This window comes from Sinocyclocheilus rhinocerous, unplaced genomic scaffold, assembly GCF_001515625.1.
Source record: "Sinocyclocheilus rhinocerous isolate Xijiao unplaced genomic scaffold, SAMN03320098_v1.1 scaffold604, whole genome shotgun sequence".
Taxonomy (NCBI): domain Eukaryota; kingdom Metazoa; phylum Chordata; class Actinopteri; order Cypriniformes; family Cyprinidae; genus Sinocyclocheilus; species Sinocyclocheilus rhinocerous.
The window spans coordinates 604,638-624,887 of NW_015658518.1; the positions used below are offsets into that span (position 1 = coordinate 604,638).

General features: G+C 35.5%; 1 protein-coding gene across 1 annotated transcript in view; it reads left to right on the plus strand.

The window, feature by feature from the left end:
• The window catches only part of LOC107722480 (transmembrane and TPR repeat-containing protein 2-like), a 119,895-nt gene that overhangs the window by 79,188 nt on the left and 20,457 nt on the right, over window positions 1–20,250 (plus strand). The window contains 6 exon segments of the mRNA XM_016530837.1: window positions 9,862–10,687; window positions 10,888–10,914; window positions 12,846–12,933; window positions 14,094–14,179; window positions 15,801–15,985; window positions 16,333–16,411. Of these exon segments, the coding sequence (XP_016386323.1) occupies window positions 9,862–10,687; window positions 10,888–10,914; window positions 12,846–12,933; window positions 14,094–14,179; window positions 15,801–15,985; window positions 16,333–16,411 (1,291 nt within the window).

A 20,250-nucleotide genomic window follows, 5' to 3' on the forward strand; every position in this document is an offset into this window, starting at 1 on the left:
TATGAAGTTTGTTACACTTGGCGTATCAGTAGTACCAGCTTATCTGAGCACATTCCCGTTTGAGCTGGAATGATTACTGTAGGACTGCGGCCATCTGGAACACTGGCACATCTTCAAGTATGGAAATCTTCAAACGTCTCACCAAACCAAGGCCAAACAAACATTGCTATTTTATTTTATTTTATTAGAATTTTTTTTTTACTATTACTTTTCATTGATTAATGTTTATCTAAATTAAGACACTAATTAAAGAGGGTAAGTAAAGGAATTTAAGGGGTTTTGTTAAGTGTCAATCAGGTTAATCAAACTGATACTGGAAGAATGTTAAGTTGTAAATCATTTTAAATGTTGTAAGTGGGAAGTTTGTGGTGTAGTAGCTGTCATTTATTTGCGGTTGTTTAGTTAAGATCTTGCGTTCTAGTTTCTGTAAGTAGAGCAGCAGTATAAGTAATGCAGTATTACAGGCCTTATAAAAGTCTAATTTGTCAAATTTCAAGCTAAGAAAATGCTGGAGTGTGGGTTCCTCTGCTGATTCCATAGCTGTGGCTCATGGAGAATTTGCTGAGAGTGAGACATAATAATGCTCTGGCATTATATCGCCTTCTTTTTGTGCTAAAAGACAATTCCAAGGCTGTTTCCCCACCATAATCATATTTAGACAAAACATTTAAATAGTTATTGGTTGTCTGATTTCAATTGAACATTGGATAGCATCTTGCATTCTTGCTTGCTTTCTCTTTGTGTGTTGTGTGACGTTTCGGTCCCTCATATTTATTTTATTTATCTTATCTCAGCTTCTGCTGCAATAAATGTCTCTCCAGTAAATGTAATTCCTGTTTATCTTTGCTGTTGCCTTTCTTTGCCAAATTGCTGATGGCCTGTCACAAAACTGTTAAAAAACTGAAAGTCACAGAGCTGTGGCCTAGTGGTTAGTGCACATTATCCAGTATGTTGCACTGAGTTTCTAATTGTTTTCCTTTTTATTCTAAATATCATTTGCTAATTTGTTCCAAAACTGATCTGATTTAGCCAATTAAAATTAAACCTATTTTCCACTGCTGTTTAATAGGCTTGCCGCGATAGACGGTGCTGACAGTGATACCGGTGTTAAGCCGCAACTTGCCCACCGCGGCACCGACCCCTAATCGTAAGTGAAAGTAAAATGCGCACGGCGCTTTTAAGCTACTTAAAAGCGAAGGAAAGAGAGAAAAAGAGGGAAAATTCAAAGAACTAAAAATGAACAATTGCTTTACGCTGAATTGTCGCTGTTTGAAAGTGAAAGTAAAATGTGCACGCCGCTTTTACAAGCCATTGATAGACGGTGCTGACAGTGATACCGGTGTTAAGCCGCAACTTGCCCACCGCGGCACCGACCCCCACCGTCGGTTAGATTTTTTTATAGTAATAAAAATCATTTAGTTCAGTAAAAGAACAGACACTACAATTAAAAACTGAACGCGGGCTTTTAAGCTATTTCAAAGCGAAGGAAAGCGAGGAAAATAGGGAAAATTCAAACGAACTAAAAATGAACAATTGCTTTACGCTGAATTGTCGCTGTTTGAAAGTGAAAGTAAAATGTGCACGCCGCTTTTACAAGCCATTTAAAAGCAAAGGAAAGCGAGGAAAAGAGGGAACGCCCCCGCCCCCACGGTGATACCGGTATTACCGGTGTTGTCACACGTCGATTAACCGGTGGGAAAATTTCCTCACCGTCACAACCCTACTGTTTTTAATGGTCAGGTCACATCTTCCAGACTTACAGTAGCTCTCAGGCAGAAACTGCTGGTTTGTGTCTTTATCCCAGTCATTTTCCTTCTATATATATTTTAAGATCATTTTCAAGATGATTTACCTTAAGATTATAAATGGTATACATCAAAAATTTGAATGTAGAAATTGTTGTAAGGTCAGACATTGGCTCCATGAATCTTTAACGGCAGTGCTTGGAGGTTTGTCGTCTGAGGCTGAGCTAAGTAAATCATCTCCTGTAGCTCTACATTTGTCTTCAGGCCCAAAGTTGCAGATTCATTTGAAAAATCTCATTAAGAGCAGCGGATTACTAAGTGCAGACTCGGATGGCTTTTATCCGTCGACTCTGCTCTCCCCAAATCCCTCATGGTCACAGCCAATTTACTCATGAAGGAAAGTCAAATATTTAACACCACCCTCTTCTATCAGTCATGTAGGTTAAATCCGAGAGTGATGAGGCACACGTTAGCATTCAGGAGATGGAAACACTGACAGACTTGTGAGAAAAGTCCTTACTCTGAAACTTTGAGGAAAGCTAAAAACACTGGTAGAAGGGCAATCTGCACATAATGTGAGAGCGGCTTGTTGGTTTAAGTGAATTTTAAAAGCTAAATCCGGATATGGCATCTTGGCTATTGGGCTGTTTTTTCTTGATCCGTTAATAACTGTGCTCAAAGCAGTTTCAGAGCAAATATTCAGCTCCTTGAAGCTGAAGCGCAAATCTCACAGGGTGTTTGCTCTGGCAGAATGGCTTAGATGTTTTCCAGTCATGTGCTTGTTATGTGTTTGAGCGGCTGGGTATTGCAGGATTTTGATTTAGGTTGTAGCATACCTGTGGATGGAGTAGATAAGAGTTCTAATGAATTTAGTTTTTGTAATTCTGGTGTTTTGTAATTATTGCGTTCTCCTTCATTTAGCAGCAAATTAAAACCTCCAGGCATATTTTTTGTTTTTTGTTTTTTTTGCATAATTTAAGTGCTACATCAAGGCATACTCCTCTCCGTTTGAATATTAAATCTGTTTAAAATATTACAAATGCAAACAGAAAATTAATCATGCATCATAGTTGAGACACTCAAGGATTAGAAATGCACAGTATATATTTTATTTTGTTTTAATTTAATTTTATTATTTTGTTATTATTTATTTCTGTTTTTTGATGTACAAAACTGGGTATATTTTTGTATACAAAACAGATATCGTTTATTTACATATTTCAATGTTTTAAATTATATATGATTTTTTAAATATATAATTTTAATAACAGCCATGAAAGTAGTGGTAACATTAAAAAATATATCGACTAATTACCAAACTTTTTTGGTGCACAAAACATACATAGTTTGAGAAAAGTAACAATGACTTTTTTTTACCTTTCTCATTTAGTAAATCTCGTAAAATAGAAAAAAAAAATGCATTTTTGAGACAGAATCCAGAGCTTATTGAATTTTTGGCAAGCTTCTTTCTATCCCAAATGTCCTGGAAAAAATTGCTGCCAAAAATGATTTTCTTCCTTTCACTTTTCTTTTGAATTGGTCTGTTGTGTGCTTTATCTCCATGGATGTTATCCTCATATGCCTGTTTCTAGTAGTTTCATTTCAAACTGATGGAGAGGAACTGACAATGGGAGGAATGGAGAAAGCCTCCATCTCCCCTACCAGGCAGTGTTAAACCACTTATTTCGAGACAAACTGGATTATAGACAAAAAAAAAGACAAAAGCTATATTCCACATTGGGCTGCAGAAGGCCTGACATTGAAAACGTAGGCCGTATTATAAAGATGGACACTTCTTGTTTATGTGGGAGATGATGGAGATTGAGCCAAGCACTAAAATCTCTCTCCATCTGTGACTGGTGGTCGTTCTCTAAGGGTTTGATGTTATCAGATTTTGTTCTTCCTTTCTAGTTGGTTTTCTGTCTTTGTGTCTTGTTCTATTCTTCTGCTTAAGCTCTAGAGAAGCGAATGCCGCTTCAGGAAGATGAACATAGCATACAGAGAATTGATTTCTTTTTACTGTGTGATAGTGTTTAGAGTCCATTCTTTTACGGTGACACGTCTCTGCGTAGACATTCAAATAGCAACGTCTTCGGTGTGCACACATGGATGCGGTTAAGTAAGTCCACTGTGTTTTACACGGTGCCAGATACTACGCAGACTAGAAGTGACAATTGTTGTTTGTCTGATGGCCAGGTAGTGTGAATAAAAGAGTTTTACTATGTGTTTGTGTTTTTAAATTCTCTCTTCTGTTTTTTTCCACACAGCCTGAGGACGTTTTCGCTTGGTTAAACGCTGCCACATTTAGTCCAGCATTGTGCATCAAGTACACTTCAGATACAATGAGGCAAACACATTCCTGCTTTCTCAAATGCGGTGTCTTGTTGTGAGAATTGGAAGATTTTTCCCAAATAGAAAAGTTAACATGAAACCGTGTTTTGGAAGGTTTTTTTAATTGAGTAATGTGGCTTATTTTAGAGTGAAATGGGATTTTAGTGATACTTTATCCACTGGGACTAAATTATATAAGTAAATTAATCAGGAATCATGAAAAGTTTGCATTCCATACTAATCAGGAATCATGAAAAGTTTGCATTCCATACTATACCTGAATGTAGGTTTGCGAAAATGTGCAACTAGCCAAAAAAAAATTGGTTACCGTTATCCAGTAGTTCATGCTTTTTTGACATGAATGAGAACAGAAAGGAAAGTGGAAAAAGAAAATTTCAGTGGAAATCAAGTTTATTATTTTGATTAAATATTATGAAGACAGTTTGATTTTATGCACTGATTATGTACATAATTATGATTATGATGATTTATGTAATTATGTACTCATAAGTTGTGTTTTGTAAGATCAGTGTGTTAAAATACATATCTTACATCACCCATACAACAAAAACTGTGTGAACTTAAAACAAGTGTCAAAGGCAGAGAAAGTATTTACATTTTGATGAAATAATTTGAAAATAAGCTGTTTTTGAATTATGAATTATACATAATATCAGTAATCTGTGGTATTAAAAACATTTATAGTTTTGAAAAAAAATTTCATTCACTTTTTTTATATTTTACATTTTAATTTTAGTTTTTTTTAGTCATTTCATTTGTACTTTTGTAAGTGTGTGTGTGTGTTGTGCACTTAATTTTTAGTCATTTTGTTTGTGCTTTTGTAAACGTGTGTGTGTGTGTATTTATTTCAGTTTTATTTCAATTTTACTTGTTTGTTTAATCTGATATTTAGATTTTATTTTAGCTTTATTTCCATTAACACAGTCTAATGATAATAACCTTACCAGGAACACAATTTTGATTTCATTTTGAAATATAGTATTTTGTACATGCATAGTATCTTCTGAGAGCACATACACACACACACACACACACAGATTGAAACCTACACAAATCCCAGGGTCTATGTGTTTTGGCTCCAAACCTGCAAGTACTAAAAACTCCTGCTGGTTCTCGAGAGCCTGTGCAGTCCCAAACCTGCAGCCGCCTCATAAATCCAGCGAGAATCCTGTGTGCAAGCATTCACACTCCCGCATGACCTCACTGACACATCTTCAGCCTCCGCAATCCGTCTCACTCGCGCCGTCTCACCCCCACTGAGCTTAAGCTCCGTTAGACCACCGATAATTTGTATTGAGTCGAGTTTTTATTTATTTATATATTTATATGTGTGTGCGCAAGAAACAGCCCATATTTACAGGCTTTTGGTGAGATTGGCTGACAGGGTCATGTGGAGTTCAGTCATTTGCTCGTATGTGCACTAAAATGACAGATGCGTCCACATCACCGCACTTATTTGCAGAGATTTATACCTGTTGAAATGTATGAATGTCTCTCGTACTTTAATCCGTTTGAATTCACAATCCTTCAGTGCTAGATGAAGATGGTGAGACATCACCCCAAAGCTCTCCTGGCCCCTTTGAAAATCCCATATCTATGAAGAGAAACATTCAGGAGAGAGGTGTCATTAGATGTGAAGACATTTTGAAAGCCTTTTTCCTGGTATGAATTCTTTGACTCCAAGGATGTAATTATGCCTATATACTGTGTGATCGTCGCTCTCTTACTGGTGTAGTTCACTAATTAGGGACAGGAACTGCCTCTGTACTACAGATGTAGTGAAGTATGTGAGGACTTTCAATTATTTATATTATTAAAATGATTTTTTTATTTATTTCACATTTATATGTGGAAAAAACATAATCAGTCAATCCTCATTTCTGTTTTCATAGTTGATGCTTAATGTTTTTTTCAGCAAAATTATTAACCCATGAAAAGGCATGGATTAAATTATCAATATTGGTAGTTTAAGAATCATTACCGAATTGTTTATTCGAGAACATTTTTAATTGCTAATTTCAGAAAGCTCTTACTTACTTACTGTAGTATTTTCTTCTAACTAATTTTCATTTTAGAGCTATTCAGTATGTGGGCATTTGTGACCTTCATACCAATGCAGTTTAGACCTGCCTCAAACTAGTTCTGTGTTTCTCTTCAGTCGGACCGTTCCGCTCGGCCTCTGTAGCCTGCTGCTTCAAGACCCCTGTGGGACGGTCCCTTTACGACCTCTTCCCTTCAGCCTACAGTTCACTCCGCTGGGATGTGCACGCTCCCCCTGAAACGGCCAGCTGTACTGTATGCACGGAATCAAAGCACTTTCAGATCTTATAAATATTTATCATGCAAACCATTTTTATTCATTTAAATATTTATTATGTTAATTTCTATCTGCACTGATTTTATATGTGTTCAAGCTATTGTTGTAGTATTCATCTTTCGCGATCGTTAATGCGCCCATCATGCCTTCGGTCAGTAAACTTAAACAGATGTCACAGGAACTGAGAGACGCAGGTTATTAACTTGACGTTGTCCAAGACTTTAATTGGTGACAGATTGATATGTCTTACAGGCATAGTTTTCTTTAAGTGTGCTGCAAAACAAAAGAACAAGCTTACATTTTAAATAGCTCTCATGTAGATTTTATTTTATTTTATTTGTCTGGGTTTTTTTGTCTGTATTTATTCATTTAGTGAGAAAAATAATTTACAGACAAAAAAATTTAAATTAAAATTCTGGTGTAGTTCACTAATTAGGGACAGGAACTGCCTCTGTACTACAGATGTAGTGAAGTATGTGAGGACTTTCAAGTGTAACCAAAAGGAAATAGCAGAGCTTGCAAGGCAGCAAAAACAGCTTTGAGCTTACAGCTTTGTATTTTGTACCAATAAAATGCTGCATGAAAGTCGTCGTTGACGTTTTCATGAAACATAGCAGGCATCTTGTTGTCAGTCAGCTGTCCGTGAGAATCATCACAGTCTTTTCTGTGTGAAGACAACTAGTGATGGTTGAATAAATATAAGACGACCCGTTACAATTGTCTATGCAATTATGTGCAGATATTACAATGGCCTCAACACTGTTGTTTGCAACAACAAAATAAAAAAGCATACTTAAAACTGCAATTATCTACAAAACAAAGTTCAAGTGAAGCTTTAATATATGAGCACTTTATGCCTAACTTACAGACTTTAATTACTTTTTATTTAGTATTTAATTTTAGTTTTTTTTTTTTTTTCAGTCAAATGTATTTTTTTATTTAAAAAATATACAAAATAAAAAATATAAAATTCTTTCACACCAAAAAGTACATTTCTAAACATATTAGTCATTATATATTTTTTTGTTTTAAGTATTCATTCAGTAAAAAAATAAAACAATATCTTTAAACAAAAAAAATGTTTTAACATTTTTATTTGTCTCTTGGTGGCACGTGGCTCTTTCTATCACAGATTCAGAGCTGTGTGCCTGTCAGGTCTTACGGTAAAGGTTATGTCATTCAGGACATGCTCTATACATCTGTGCTACATAACATGATTACATGGGAAGTGGCCTGTTACAGACATTTCCCCTGTGAGTAAAAATGTGCTCTTTGTCTAAACCAGAGATGACCAAAACCAGGACAAAAAATCTATACTGTATAAAGCAGCTGGACATTAATGCAGAACACATACTCACTGTCTCACATTCATTCTGTTAGTGAGTCAGCTGGGAAGAGGAGTATTTTGCTGTAAGTTGCAATAAATGGTGTTATAGACTGACAAAATGGTTCACAAACAATCATTAGGGAAAGCTTTCCAACATTAATCTTTAATATGAGTGTTTTCCAAATGTACATAACATCCTGTAAGGGTTATGAAATAAAAATGAAAATTTTCATGATTTACTTACATTGTTCCAAACCAGTGGAATACAAAATGAGATTTTTTTTTTCTGTTCTTTTCCTTACATTTAAAGTGAATAGGGATGAATGCTACAAGACATATGATTTCTGTCATTTCTCTGACTTCCTTCACTTGTATTCTGCTTTTTAAGCAGTGTTAACATCCTGCCTAACATTTCCATTTGTATTTCCATGTGCCGTCAGTACCGAGTGAGTTCCGTGTTTGGAGGAAGTCATAAAATTGCTTGAGGGTATCCACGATCCAAAATCAACACGAAAAGGAAGGCGTACTGAACTTTGCAGCTGCTCTACCAGCAACTGGTCAATATCCCCTCCTTTTACTTAACATGTAAAATATTCAAACACTCCATAAATACTCTGAAATAATTTTCATGCTGGAGTGTTTAATATCAGCGCTGCAGTATGATGGATTGGCACCTTTATGAGGCCATATCTTGTTTATTTTATAAAGTCTGTAAAAGCCGGCTGTATGAGACCGAGATGAATGCGGCGCTGCCTTGTGTTGTGACGTCAAGCTGACCAGCAGTCAGTGACGCTACGTTTATTATTCTGGCCTCTCTGAAAAATGTGGAAAATGTGTGTCTACATTTGGCCAAGAGTTTAAATTGTTTGCAGTGACTGGAGATGCAAAGGGCTGATTCTCGTTAACCATCACAGGCCTCGCAAGGTTTGATGTCACAATGAAACCGTAGTATGTGCATGTGGTACAGTATGTATTGAACAACTCTTAAGACTCCAACAAATTGCTCATGAAGGCTGCTTGTGTTCCAGATTGTGCTCCAGTGTTTGTTTTTCCGGTCTCAATTTACTTACTGTTGGATCTGTGTTGTGACGTCAAGCTGACCAGCAGTCAGTGACGCTACATTTATTATTTTGGCCTCTGAAAAATGTGGAAAATGTGTGTCTACATTTGGCCAAGAGTTTAAATTGTTTGCAGTGACTGGAGATGCAAAGGGCTGATTCTCGTTAACCATCACAGGCCTCGCAAGGTTTGATGTCACAATGAAACCGTAGTATGTGCATGTGGTACAGTATGTATTGAACAACTCTTAAGACTCCAACAAATTGCTCATGAAGGCTGCTTGTGTTCCAGATTGTGCTCCAGTGTTTGTTTTTCCGGTCTCAATTTACTTACTGTTGGGTCTGTTGCCTTTTTTCTCATTTTTTTATATAATATTTAATGCAGTTGGAATTTTTTGGCTTATTGGTCAATCTTGGTATTGGTAATAAAACCTGGTTCAGATGTAAGCACAAGGATTTGAAAAACCTAAAGCCATACAGATAAAAAAAAAAAAAAGATTCTGCCATATCCTTTTTGAAATATTCCAGTCAGCTGCTGAAAATGTTTTAGTTTGTTTTGTTTTGGTTTTATTTTTGTTTTGTTTTGCTTCACTTTGATTTGTTTTGCTTCGCTTTGATTTGTTTCGCTCTGCTTTGATTTGATTTGTTTTGCTTTGCTTTGCTTTTTCATTTTGTTGTGTTTTTTTGTTTTGTTTGTGGTTCATTGTCATTTCGTTTGGTTTTCTTTACTTTTGCTTTGCTTTGCTGAGTTTTGTTTGTCTTTGTTTTTGATAGTTTTGTTTGTTTTATTTTATTTATTTATTTATTTTTGGTTTATATTATGTATATTGTGTTATTGGTATATTATGTTATGGCTATATTATGTTTTTTATTGAATACCCATCTATTTTTTTTTTCTAAATGAAATCAAGTTCCATTTTTGTATGATGTACAGTAGGTTGGATTTGCCCAGCCTAATTTATTTTATGAATTTGAATATGTTTGATTCTGCTGTATCCTCTTTGAAATCCCAGTAATTTTGTCTTTTGATTGATGTTGTTTTTCTCTGTTTTTGTTTCTCAGAAGAAGAACCTGCACTTGCTGTTGAGCATTTTTCTGCTGGGCTTCTGGGGTGTCATCCTTTTGGCTTGCCGTCTTTACTGGATGGGAAACAAACCTCCGAACTTCTCCAACTCGGACAACCCTGCAGCAGACTGTCCTTGTTTCCTAACTAGGACGCTAACATTCTTTTTTCTCCCTACAATGAACGTTTGGCTCCTCCTGTGCCCTGACATGCTAAGTTTTGATTGGTCAATGGATACTCTGCCTCTTGTGCGGAGCCTTGCAGATTGGCGAAACCTCCACACCGTGGCCTTCTACACCTCGCTTCTAGCGCTGGCATGGTTTGGGCTTTGCCATTACCCAACCAAAAGCAAGGAGACCAATGGGAAAGCACATCATGTAGCAAACGGGAAGTCCACAAACGGACACAGTTGTAGCTCTGATTATGAACACTCAACTTTTTACTCAAACTCCGTGCAGATGAATGGAACAAATGGTACTGCAAAACACTATTCATCGTCTTTGCCCACCACAGAGAGTTTGGTGGTCTTCTCATTGGGTCTGCTGGCCATTCCCTTTATCCCTGCCACCAACCTATTCTTCTATGTAGGCTTCGTGGTGGCGGAGCGAGTACTGTACATCCCTAGTATGGGCTTCTGCCTGTTGGTAGCAGTGGGGATGAGAGCTTTATATGTCAGATTGAGGAGGAAGTCCTCCAGAACTTTGGTGCTAGGCTGCTCAGCAGCCCTGGTCCTTCTTTTTGGGATTAAGACAGTGTTGAGGAACCGTGACTGGCAGAATGAGGAGATGCTATACAAGTCAGGGATATCTGTGAACCCTGCTAAAGGTAATTTCAACCCTCTGGGGTCTGAGTTGATTTTGGGGCCCTTGAGATAATTTGACATGCCCTGACATTTTTGCTCATTTCAGCTACTTATATCATTTAACATAGTCCAAGTAATTCAGGAGATTCTTCCTCCCCTGTATTGAATGACATTTCTACCTATTTTCCAGTGTTATTTTAGTATAATTGAAATAATATTTTAGTTTTTAGTAATATTTTGAATGTTTTGAGTTTTGTACTTTTTCATTTAATTTTTAAGTTTTAGTAAATTTGTGTTTTGTCATTTGTATATATTTTAATGTGTCTTCATAGATTTTATTCATTTTTTAATTTTATATTTATTTAAAGGGGTCATATGATGCTTTTTTTAAAGATCATTATTTTGTGTATTTGGTGTAACAGAATATGTTGATATGCTTTAATGTTCAAAAAACATTATTTTTCAAATACTGTACATTATTGTAGGTCCTCTATGCCCCGCCTCTCTCAAACGCTTCGTTTTCTTACTGAAACCACGCCTTCTTTCTTTGCGTGCACATTTGGAATCATTATGCAAATATTTCCACATAGTGAGGTAGATATGTGGAGGCGTGTTAGAATGAGCCGTTTTAGGGGGCGTGGCAGAGTCTTAACTTTGATAAAGAATATCTCTTTGGTTTTGAGACTTTAGTCTTTGCAACTTCAGGGATCTTATCTATGCACAATCAGCTTGTAACACTCCAAAGAGAAAGGAAAACTTGAAATCGCATCATATGACCCCTTTAATATTTTATTTCAGTTAACGTTTAAATTACAGGTAACAAAATGTTATTTTCTGGTTTTAGTTAACTATAAAACCCTGCAAGATATTGGGAGTGTAATTCTTGTTTATGCAGCCATATTGTAATATTTAGTTACCCAAAGTCATATTCCAATTCATCTACACTACAACTAGGCGATGTTAAGTGTTACTTAACTTAAGGGTGACAGCAGGATGTGTTGCAATCATTCTTTTCCCCACAAATGCTGCTGCAAACCAAACATGGAAGTTGCTGATCATGAAAAGTTTTGAGGTTTGAGGTAGGGATGTTCATTTCGGTTATTTTTCCTAACCGACAACCGACGCTCGTTAACTGATTATTAACCGTTAACCGACAAGATTATTTTAAATTAGAATTTAATTAAATTAGAAAGGATAAAATGAACATCCCTAGTTTGAGGGTTTATGTATCAAGTTTCCTCAGCCTCTCTTCATTTCTGTACTCATTTTTGGTCTATGGCTCAAATATTTAAATTTAAATCTAAAACATTTACTTAGATAATTTTTAGGTAAGTGATATTGACATTTACAAAGTGTGCACTGACATAAAAAACAAAATCACAAATTCCTTTTTAAGTACTAAGTTCCATTAGCACAGTGAATATTGCTTAATTAATTGTAAGCACAAAATGATGATTTAATGCATTAGAATCATTAGAATTTCCCCCAGTTTATCAGTCACATAGATTCATGCATCAAATTCATTTTGTGTATGGAGCAGAGCCACTGAACTGTTAAATTATCATCCTCTCTGATTCATCTATTAACGACAGCTAGTTATCTTTATTTGTTAAATCTCTCAAATTGATTGTCACAATTTAATTTAAATCATTTATCAAGCCAGACTGCATCAATATGACTTTGTAATTACCTCTGGTGATCCAATTTTACAGGCTGTGGTATTCTCGCCCCTTTCATGGCACAGATACTATGCATGAGTAGCATCTAAAATTGCATTATTATAATGTAATTTACTTTTTTTCCTTGCTTGTACCTCTCATAAGCCTTTATGAATTTCAGATTCTGTATCCAGTTTACTATGTGACTTGGAAGCGCAAAACGTTTGCAAAGTTTCACACTGTTGCGCTATGATGTAACCTAACCAACCAAAATGCAACATTGTGAAATTTTATGAAACGTTCTGGAGACCATATCAAAGACACCAATAATGTAACAAGAAAGGACACACAATTTACATATTTGGTTTACCAGAAATAGAATGTTGTGGAAACATTGTGACTACCTGGTACAATTTGCCTTTTTAAAAAATCATCCATTTTTATAAACGATACAAAATCAGACCAAATGAAAATCAGACCACAACTATTTTGTTAAGTTAAATATATATATATATATATATATATAATTATTAAAAGGTGGTGGAGGCCGAGCGAGCCTACAGGAACGCTCTGTACTACCGGAGGAACATGGCTGACATGTTGTATAACCTGTGAGTGAGCGAACTTCCTCCTAACAGCTGACTTTATTGATCTGTCCTAGTAAAGCTGAGGAAATCTCCTGAGAGGCCAGACTATGACTGTCCCCAGATTCATCAGCCTTCCAGAGGACGGTGTCAGGGACCCACTAGACGCATTAACCCCCACAGTCAGGGCATGAAGGCGCTTCATACATAATTCATATACCGCACACGTTTGGGCTGTTCTCCGTTATCCATTTAAGCAGTGGGGATGGGAATCCTTAGGCACCTCACAATTCGATTTGATTTTAATTCAGGGAGTTGTGATGTGATTACAAAACGATTCTCGATGCATCTAATTTTTTCAACAAGAGCGTACCCAGTGAGTGAGTTTAGAGTGATAGATTTTGCACACTACGTCATACATGGGATGTTTTCCTGCATATGCTTTTTCAATGAATAACATTATATTAATTGTAATAATAATTATCATGGAAACCATAAAGTAAATTTCAATTGTTCATCATTTAAAACTATTATATTCTAATTTCTAATTTTACCTGTTTAAAAAATGTTTTCATTCCTGTTCATTTGTTCCTGCTGAATAATTCTTACAGGGAAACCTTTTTTTTTTCTCTATTAGGCTTCTGTAAAATTAGTACAAACACAGGGCTTTGAGTTTGTTTTCGTTCTCTGGAAGTTGATTTCAAAGTTATTTAACTTCATTAAATATTGAACAGTTGAATGCAAATGGAGTGAATATAATAATTATCATTTTATTTTATTACTAAATTATTTTAAGTGTGTGGGTTTTTTTTGTCTCTTACTGCATATTTTTCTGAAAAAATAACAGGTTTGACTTTTTATGTTGTAGGTTGCTAGTCCATCAATTTAAAATATGCCCAGTTGATTTAAAAAAATCTTACAGGGCATTTGGGAAATAACTTTTCTTCCCACTAGCCTTTGTAATCTTAGTACAAACTCAGGGCTTTGAGTTTGTTTTCATTCTCTGGAAGTCGATTTCATAGTTATTTAACTTAATTAAATATCACTGAAAAAAATGTTGATATAAATGAAATTAATTGAATGGTTTGTTTTTTGTCTTTTTCCTTTTTTTGTTAATTTGAATTAATTGTGTTACCCATACTTTGTAATTGTTCATGTTCTAATTTTTCCTTCCTTTTGGATTGCAGGGGTCTGTTGCTCCAGGAAAACAACAGATTCTCAGAGGCCCTCCACTACTATAAGCTGGCCATTGGGAGCAGGCCAACGCTGGCTTGTAAGTACAGCTCCTCTTTTTATGAACAATTTCAAGCCGCCTCAGTCTTCACTGTGTCCAGGCAACTGCAAATTAAAAGGTGTGTGTGTGTGTGTTCGAACTAAGTCCAACATTAAAGAAATAATGATGATTCACAGGCCTACACAGTCGCTCTGTTTCCACTCTTGTCAAGGAATGATTGACGTTTGATTCGATTTCAACAGAAAAAAAGAATCCAGGCCAAAATCCTTTATACTATTTGGCCCAGTGTGGATGCATTTGCTTGCCTCTTATCCAAATGAAATGCATGTGCTATTTTTGGCCGTTTTAAGGTTTCTCATAGAATTTCCCATGTTGTTTTTAGTGTCATGGGAGGAAATTATTGCTACTCTGCTTGAATGACTAGATTTGCCCAGGGAGACAATTATCATGATGTGTGCAGCGGGGTCTGGGAATTTTTAAGTCAAATTTTGCTTTACAAAAGGACATTCTGTAAAACATTCTGTATAAGTCATTCAGAATCAACTAGCTGGTCAGCCAGTGTATAATAAGGATGGTTTAGGGTCAAGTGTACCACATTTTGTAGGAGATACATTTTTAATAATACAAAAGAGTAAATATTAATATTACTAAATATTTTTAATAATAAATTCACTGGCAAATCAGCATATTAGAATGACTTCTGCAGGATTATGTAACACTGCATACTGAAGTAATGGCTGCTGAAAATTTGGCTTTGCCATCATAGGAATAAAGTACATTATAATTAAAGTATATTAAAATAGAAAACAGATATTTTAAATTGTAATAATGTCACAATTTTACTGTTTTTACTAATATTTCTTTTATTGTTTTTACTGGTACTGTACATTAAATGTTAGCCTTGGTGAGCATAAGAGACTTCTTTCAAAAACATAAAAAATTATTTAAATTATTCCAAACTTTTGACATATATGCATACATTTATATAGTGTACATATTACAGTAAACAGTACATATTACATAAACAGTAGAAAAAATAAAAGAATAAAATAAGTAAAATTTGTATTCAATACATAAAATGGTAATAATAACCCATTAAATAAAGAATTATGATTAAAGTCATATTTTTGCATTGGTGCAAAAGTTTAAAGAATTCACCCCTGAATTTCAGAGCAAAAATATCTCCTCACTCGCTACTTTCCTCATATGCCACTTTAGTGCAGTAGCATTTCCTCCCAATTTAATGTGTTGTGAGACATCTGTAAGAGATCTGTAATAGTTTGAGATCAGAGCACGCACATATTGCAGCTCTGAGGAGAGCGATGGATGTCTACTAGTCCCTGCTGCAGGAGTCCTGATAGATTGTCCCGTCCTGTGATATAAACTCATTTCAATCTGTGGTTCTGTGTGTATGCATGGTCTATTAAGAGCATCAGAATTGAGCCTGCAGCTGGAGTGGATATTCCCCTGCTGATTTAGATTTGATTCTGGCCGGGTGGATAGTGAATATGTATTGGCACCTTATCGACTAGACTGCAAGGCCGCTGATCTTCATAAATCAACTAGTTAATTCCTGCAGCCCCAGTGGAGGTCTTTCTCTGAGCCTCAATAAGCCTCATTACCTTTTGCACTGATATACACCCTTTCCTCTCTCTTTCAGCTGCCTACTTGAACACAGGGATTGTCCTGATGAACCAGGGCCGTCTAGAAGAGGCCAAGCGCACTTTTGTCACTTGTGCCGATATCCCAGATGAAAACCTGAAGGATCCTCATGCACATAAGAGCTCAGTCACCAGCTGCCTGTATAACCTGGGAAAGCTTCTTCATGAGCAGGGCCACCAGGAGGTGAGACACTCTCCAGCACAGTTAAAGCCTTTAGATTTCAATTCTGTACACACCAAATCTGAGGTTACGAAAGTATAAAAATCAGTTTTCACACCACAACTTTTCAGACCAATGCTTTAACCATGAAATGTATAATTTCTGACCGTTTTCAAATTGGTTTCCCAGAAATTATATAAAGTGAAAAGAACGATCATCAAAATGTTATATTTCAGACTCTTGAACTTGATTTAATTGGCTTGTTTTCTTTGTGAAAATTAAGGCTTGGAATGAATAAACTTTTAGTCTGAGTACTTTGTTATGCTTACAATTGTGACTTTTTATGAATTAATGGTGTATTCTGTTTTTAGGAGGCCATATCTGTATATAAAGAAGCGATTCAGAAGATGCCCAGGCAGTTTGCCCCACAGAGCCTTTATAATATGATGGGTAAGTTTGACGCTGTCTAGAATGCTTTGTTCCAGTGTCAGATATATTTTTGTATGACTGTAATAAAAAAAATAAAAAAAAGCCATTGCTCCATTACTCCAGTCTTCAGTGTCAAATGATCCTTCAGAAATCATTTTAATATACTGATTTAGAGCTCAAAAAACATTTCACATTATTATCAGTGTTGAAAACATTAGTGTTGCTTATTATTTTTGTGGAAACTGTGATGCAGTTTTTCAGGATTCTTTGATGAATAGAAAGTTCAAAAGAAAAACATTTATTGGAAATATACTTTTTTTGTAAAGTGACATGTCTTTACAGTCACTTTTGATCAATTTAATACATCCTTGATGAATAAAGCTATTAATTTCTTTCAAAAAAAATTTTAGAAATCGTTAAAAATAAAAAGAATTTAAAGTGCCCCTATTATGGGTTATGAAAGGTTCATATTTTGGTTTTGGGAGTCCCCAACAACAGGTTGACATTCATGCAAGGTCAAAAAACACTTTCATTGTCTTATAATATGCATTTATTTTTACCTTACTTGCTCAACGACTCCCAAACGATTCGCTCAACGATTCATTTTTCCAAACCCCTACTTTGCGTGACGCTAATCTGCGGTGATTGGTCGATTGGTCTCATTTTCATTTCATCATGCCTGTAATGCCTGATAAAGCAGCGTTTGTGAGCGCAGTGCTGCTTTGTTTACAGCCGTTACCGGGGAAACAGCTATTTTTACGGCTCCAAAAGCTGCACCTAGTGGCAAAGAATGAATTTGCATCTTCATTCAGACCAACTGGAAAAGACCAACAAGTAGGCGGGCAATATGCTAATGTTTCATGTTGAAGTCAATATTGTTGCAGTGTTTGTTTTGTTTCTAGGCTGATTGTTTTCTGTGATGTAATGGACTGTTTTTCTTAGCAGAGACTTTAAGCTCTCTACAAGATAGTAAAATCTACAAGATAAGCTAGTTAAGCTGTCTACACGATCATAAAATAATTTCACCTCAAATCAATATTTTATGTCTGTATATTTATTTGGTAAGCAGTTGTGTAATAATAAGTGAGATCATGTACAGTCAGCAGGCCATTATTGCAAAATAAACCCCTTCAGGGTGATAAAAGACCTCACTGTCGGTCTTATTTTGCAATAATGACTTACTGTACATTATTCCTTACATACTGTAACTCCATATTGTTTTTATCTTGTCTCACCAGTGGGTCTGTAATTGTAATTGTGCCTTTTCTGCTGAACCCACTTCCATAGCATTCTTTTGATCTATATAGAATCGATTTTGTCAGATCGAGTCAACAGCTTCACAAACAAGATAAGTTAGAGGCTTTGTACAATACAGAGAGCGTGAGAATCGTTCTGTTTTATTTAGAGCATGGGAGCAAACTGTTAGATTTTAATATCTTATGCAACACATTTACCAACCCACAGCTTTCAGCCTTTCCCTCCCATCTCATTTTTTCACAATTATCTCTTAACTATTTTTCTGTAATTCTTTTTTCCCCATGTTCATTTCTTTCCAAGCTCATTTGTTGTTAATTTTTCGGGTTTGTGTTCTTTTGTTTGTTGTCACTGTTTCAACTGTATTGAGCTCATTCTAACAGCCAAAATCGACAGCTGTCTCCTCTGACCAACTGAGCCAAATACAGCTTGACTGAGGAGGTCAGATTTTATCTGTTAAACAATCCTTTTAAATTGCTAAATATACCAGCATGTGGATGTTTTGTACACTACCATTCAAATTTGGGGTAGGTAGGAGTTTTTTTATGTTTTTGTAAGAACTATCTTACCAAGGCTGCATTTATTTGATCAAAAAATAAAACCATTTTAATATACTTTAAAATGTAATTTATTCCTTTATGATGCAAAGTTGAATTTTCAGCAGCCATTAGCCACATGATCCTTCAGAAATCATTATAATATGCTGATTTGATGCTCAAGAAACATTTTTTTTCAGGATTCTTTGAGAAATAGAACATTCAAAAGAATAGAATTTATTTAAAATCAAAATCTTTTGTAACATTATAAATGTCTTTACTGTGACTTTTGATCACTTTAGTGCATTGCTGAATAAAAGTATTAGAATAGTGTAGTAGATTTTTTTTCATTGCTAAATTCATGATCATACTCTTACTGTTAGGACTCTTCAGAAACAATGTTTTTCTATTGCACAAAACAAATGTGTGACGAATGAGGAATTGTGTTTGTTTAAGATTTGCTTAATGAGTCAGAGTTTTCTGTATTTCTTCAAAATCTGCGTTTCCAAAGCAATATTCTTGTTAATTTACAAACATGGCGAGAGTTTTGTGTGACATCATCATTCCCAGCTGTCATTAGTGAGCCATCTGCAGTATGTCATTTTTTTCTCTTTAAAATAATAGCTGAAAATTCCAGCGTTATTTGACTTTAGGCTGTTTTAATGACCCACGTGTCCTATATTTGACATTGGTGTGGACAGACGTGTATTGAGACTGGTGGGTCATGTGAAACCCCAGTGTAGTCACATATGCTCTGCTTATGTTATTTTAGCTCTAATTACATTACATTAACATTGTTTAGGCTGTGTTATCTCAGTGAAGTAGCTGTGATAGGTTCTTCTGTAATAATCTGTCTGAGAGGAGCGTGTGTGTTATTGCAGGTGGGTGGGGAGCTGGAGGCTGGCTGAGGTATTAGATGATGTTTAAAGGATAGGAGTGTGTGTTTATACTCGTGTCATGAGGAGTCAGCTTTTACGTCTGGATTTATAAGAGTAGGGTTGGCACTGGGACAGGCATGGCTTTGAATTGCTGAGCTGAAGACCGGAGGACAGTATTTTTAGAGTAGTATACATGGGTCAATATCACCATATGCCTTTCAACCCTCACGATACTCAAAAATGTTGGTTTTAATTTCCCATTCGCTTTATGTCATGTCATAAATAGTAGACACTCAAGTACTATAGAAACATATTAGCTGAGAAACATATTGTAAAATATCAAGATGACAGGGTGGACCAGCACATGACGGGGTGGACACATAATGCAGAAAACACAAAGCATGACAAAATATGATAATGAAACATTTATTCAACTTTGGAAAAAAAATATATATAATAATAAATAATATAATTACATCCTCAATCACATTGATATACCCCTCCCCATTCATTTTAGTTTTTAGCAATATTAGCTACAAATGAATGCTATGTCCACCCTGTCATGTGTATATCCACCCTATCGAGTCTAAGTGGCCGACAGGGTGGACATTTTGAGCTTCAATTAGCATATTAGCTTACAACAAACTGTGATTAGCTAAATAGTTAGTCTGGTTGTTGAAGAGAATTTGGTATATTTAAACTTACATATTTTGAAAATACTGTATTCTAATCACTTCTGGCATATTTTATGCTGAAAGGGTGGGCATGTTAAGCTTTGGAAAAGCAAGTAAGCAAACTCATACAAAGAAAATTTGTCAACTGAAAAGTCACCAACTTACTCACCTCAGCCGTTGAAATTCCCGCCACTGAAGAGACAAAAAAATCTGTTGTCTTGATGTCACTGAAGGGGATGGCCTTTTCTTAAAGGGGCGGATTCCCCAATATGACAGGGTGGACAACCATTCAAGGGATATGGACGTAATCTCTTATTTAACAAAATATTAATAGGGGAACAAAATGTTAAAATTTTATGATTTGACAGTATTCTACTATCATTCAAATTTAATGAGCAGTGCATGGAACATAGCAAAATAACACGCATCCTCTTACACAAAACTAAAAAAAAAATGTATCTAAAGAGACAAGTAATGCTTTTGTTATGATTATAAAAAATTAGCCTATCTATCTAGCT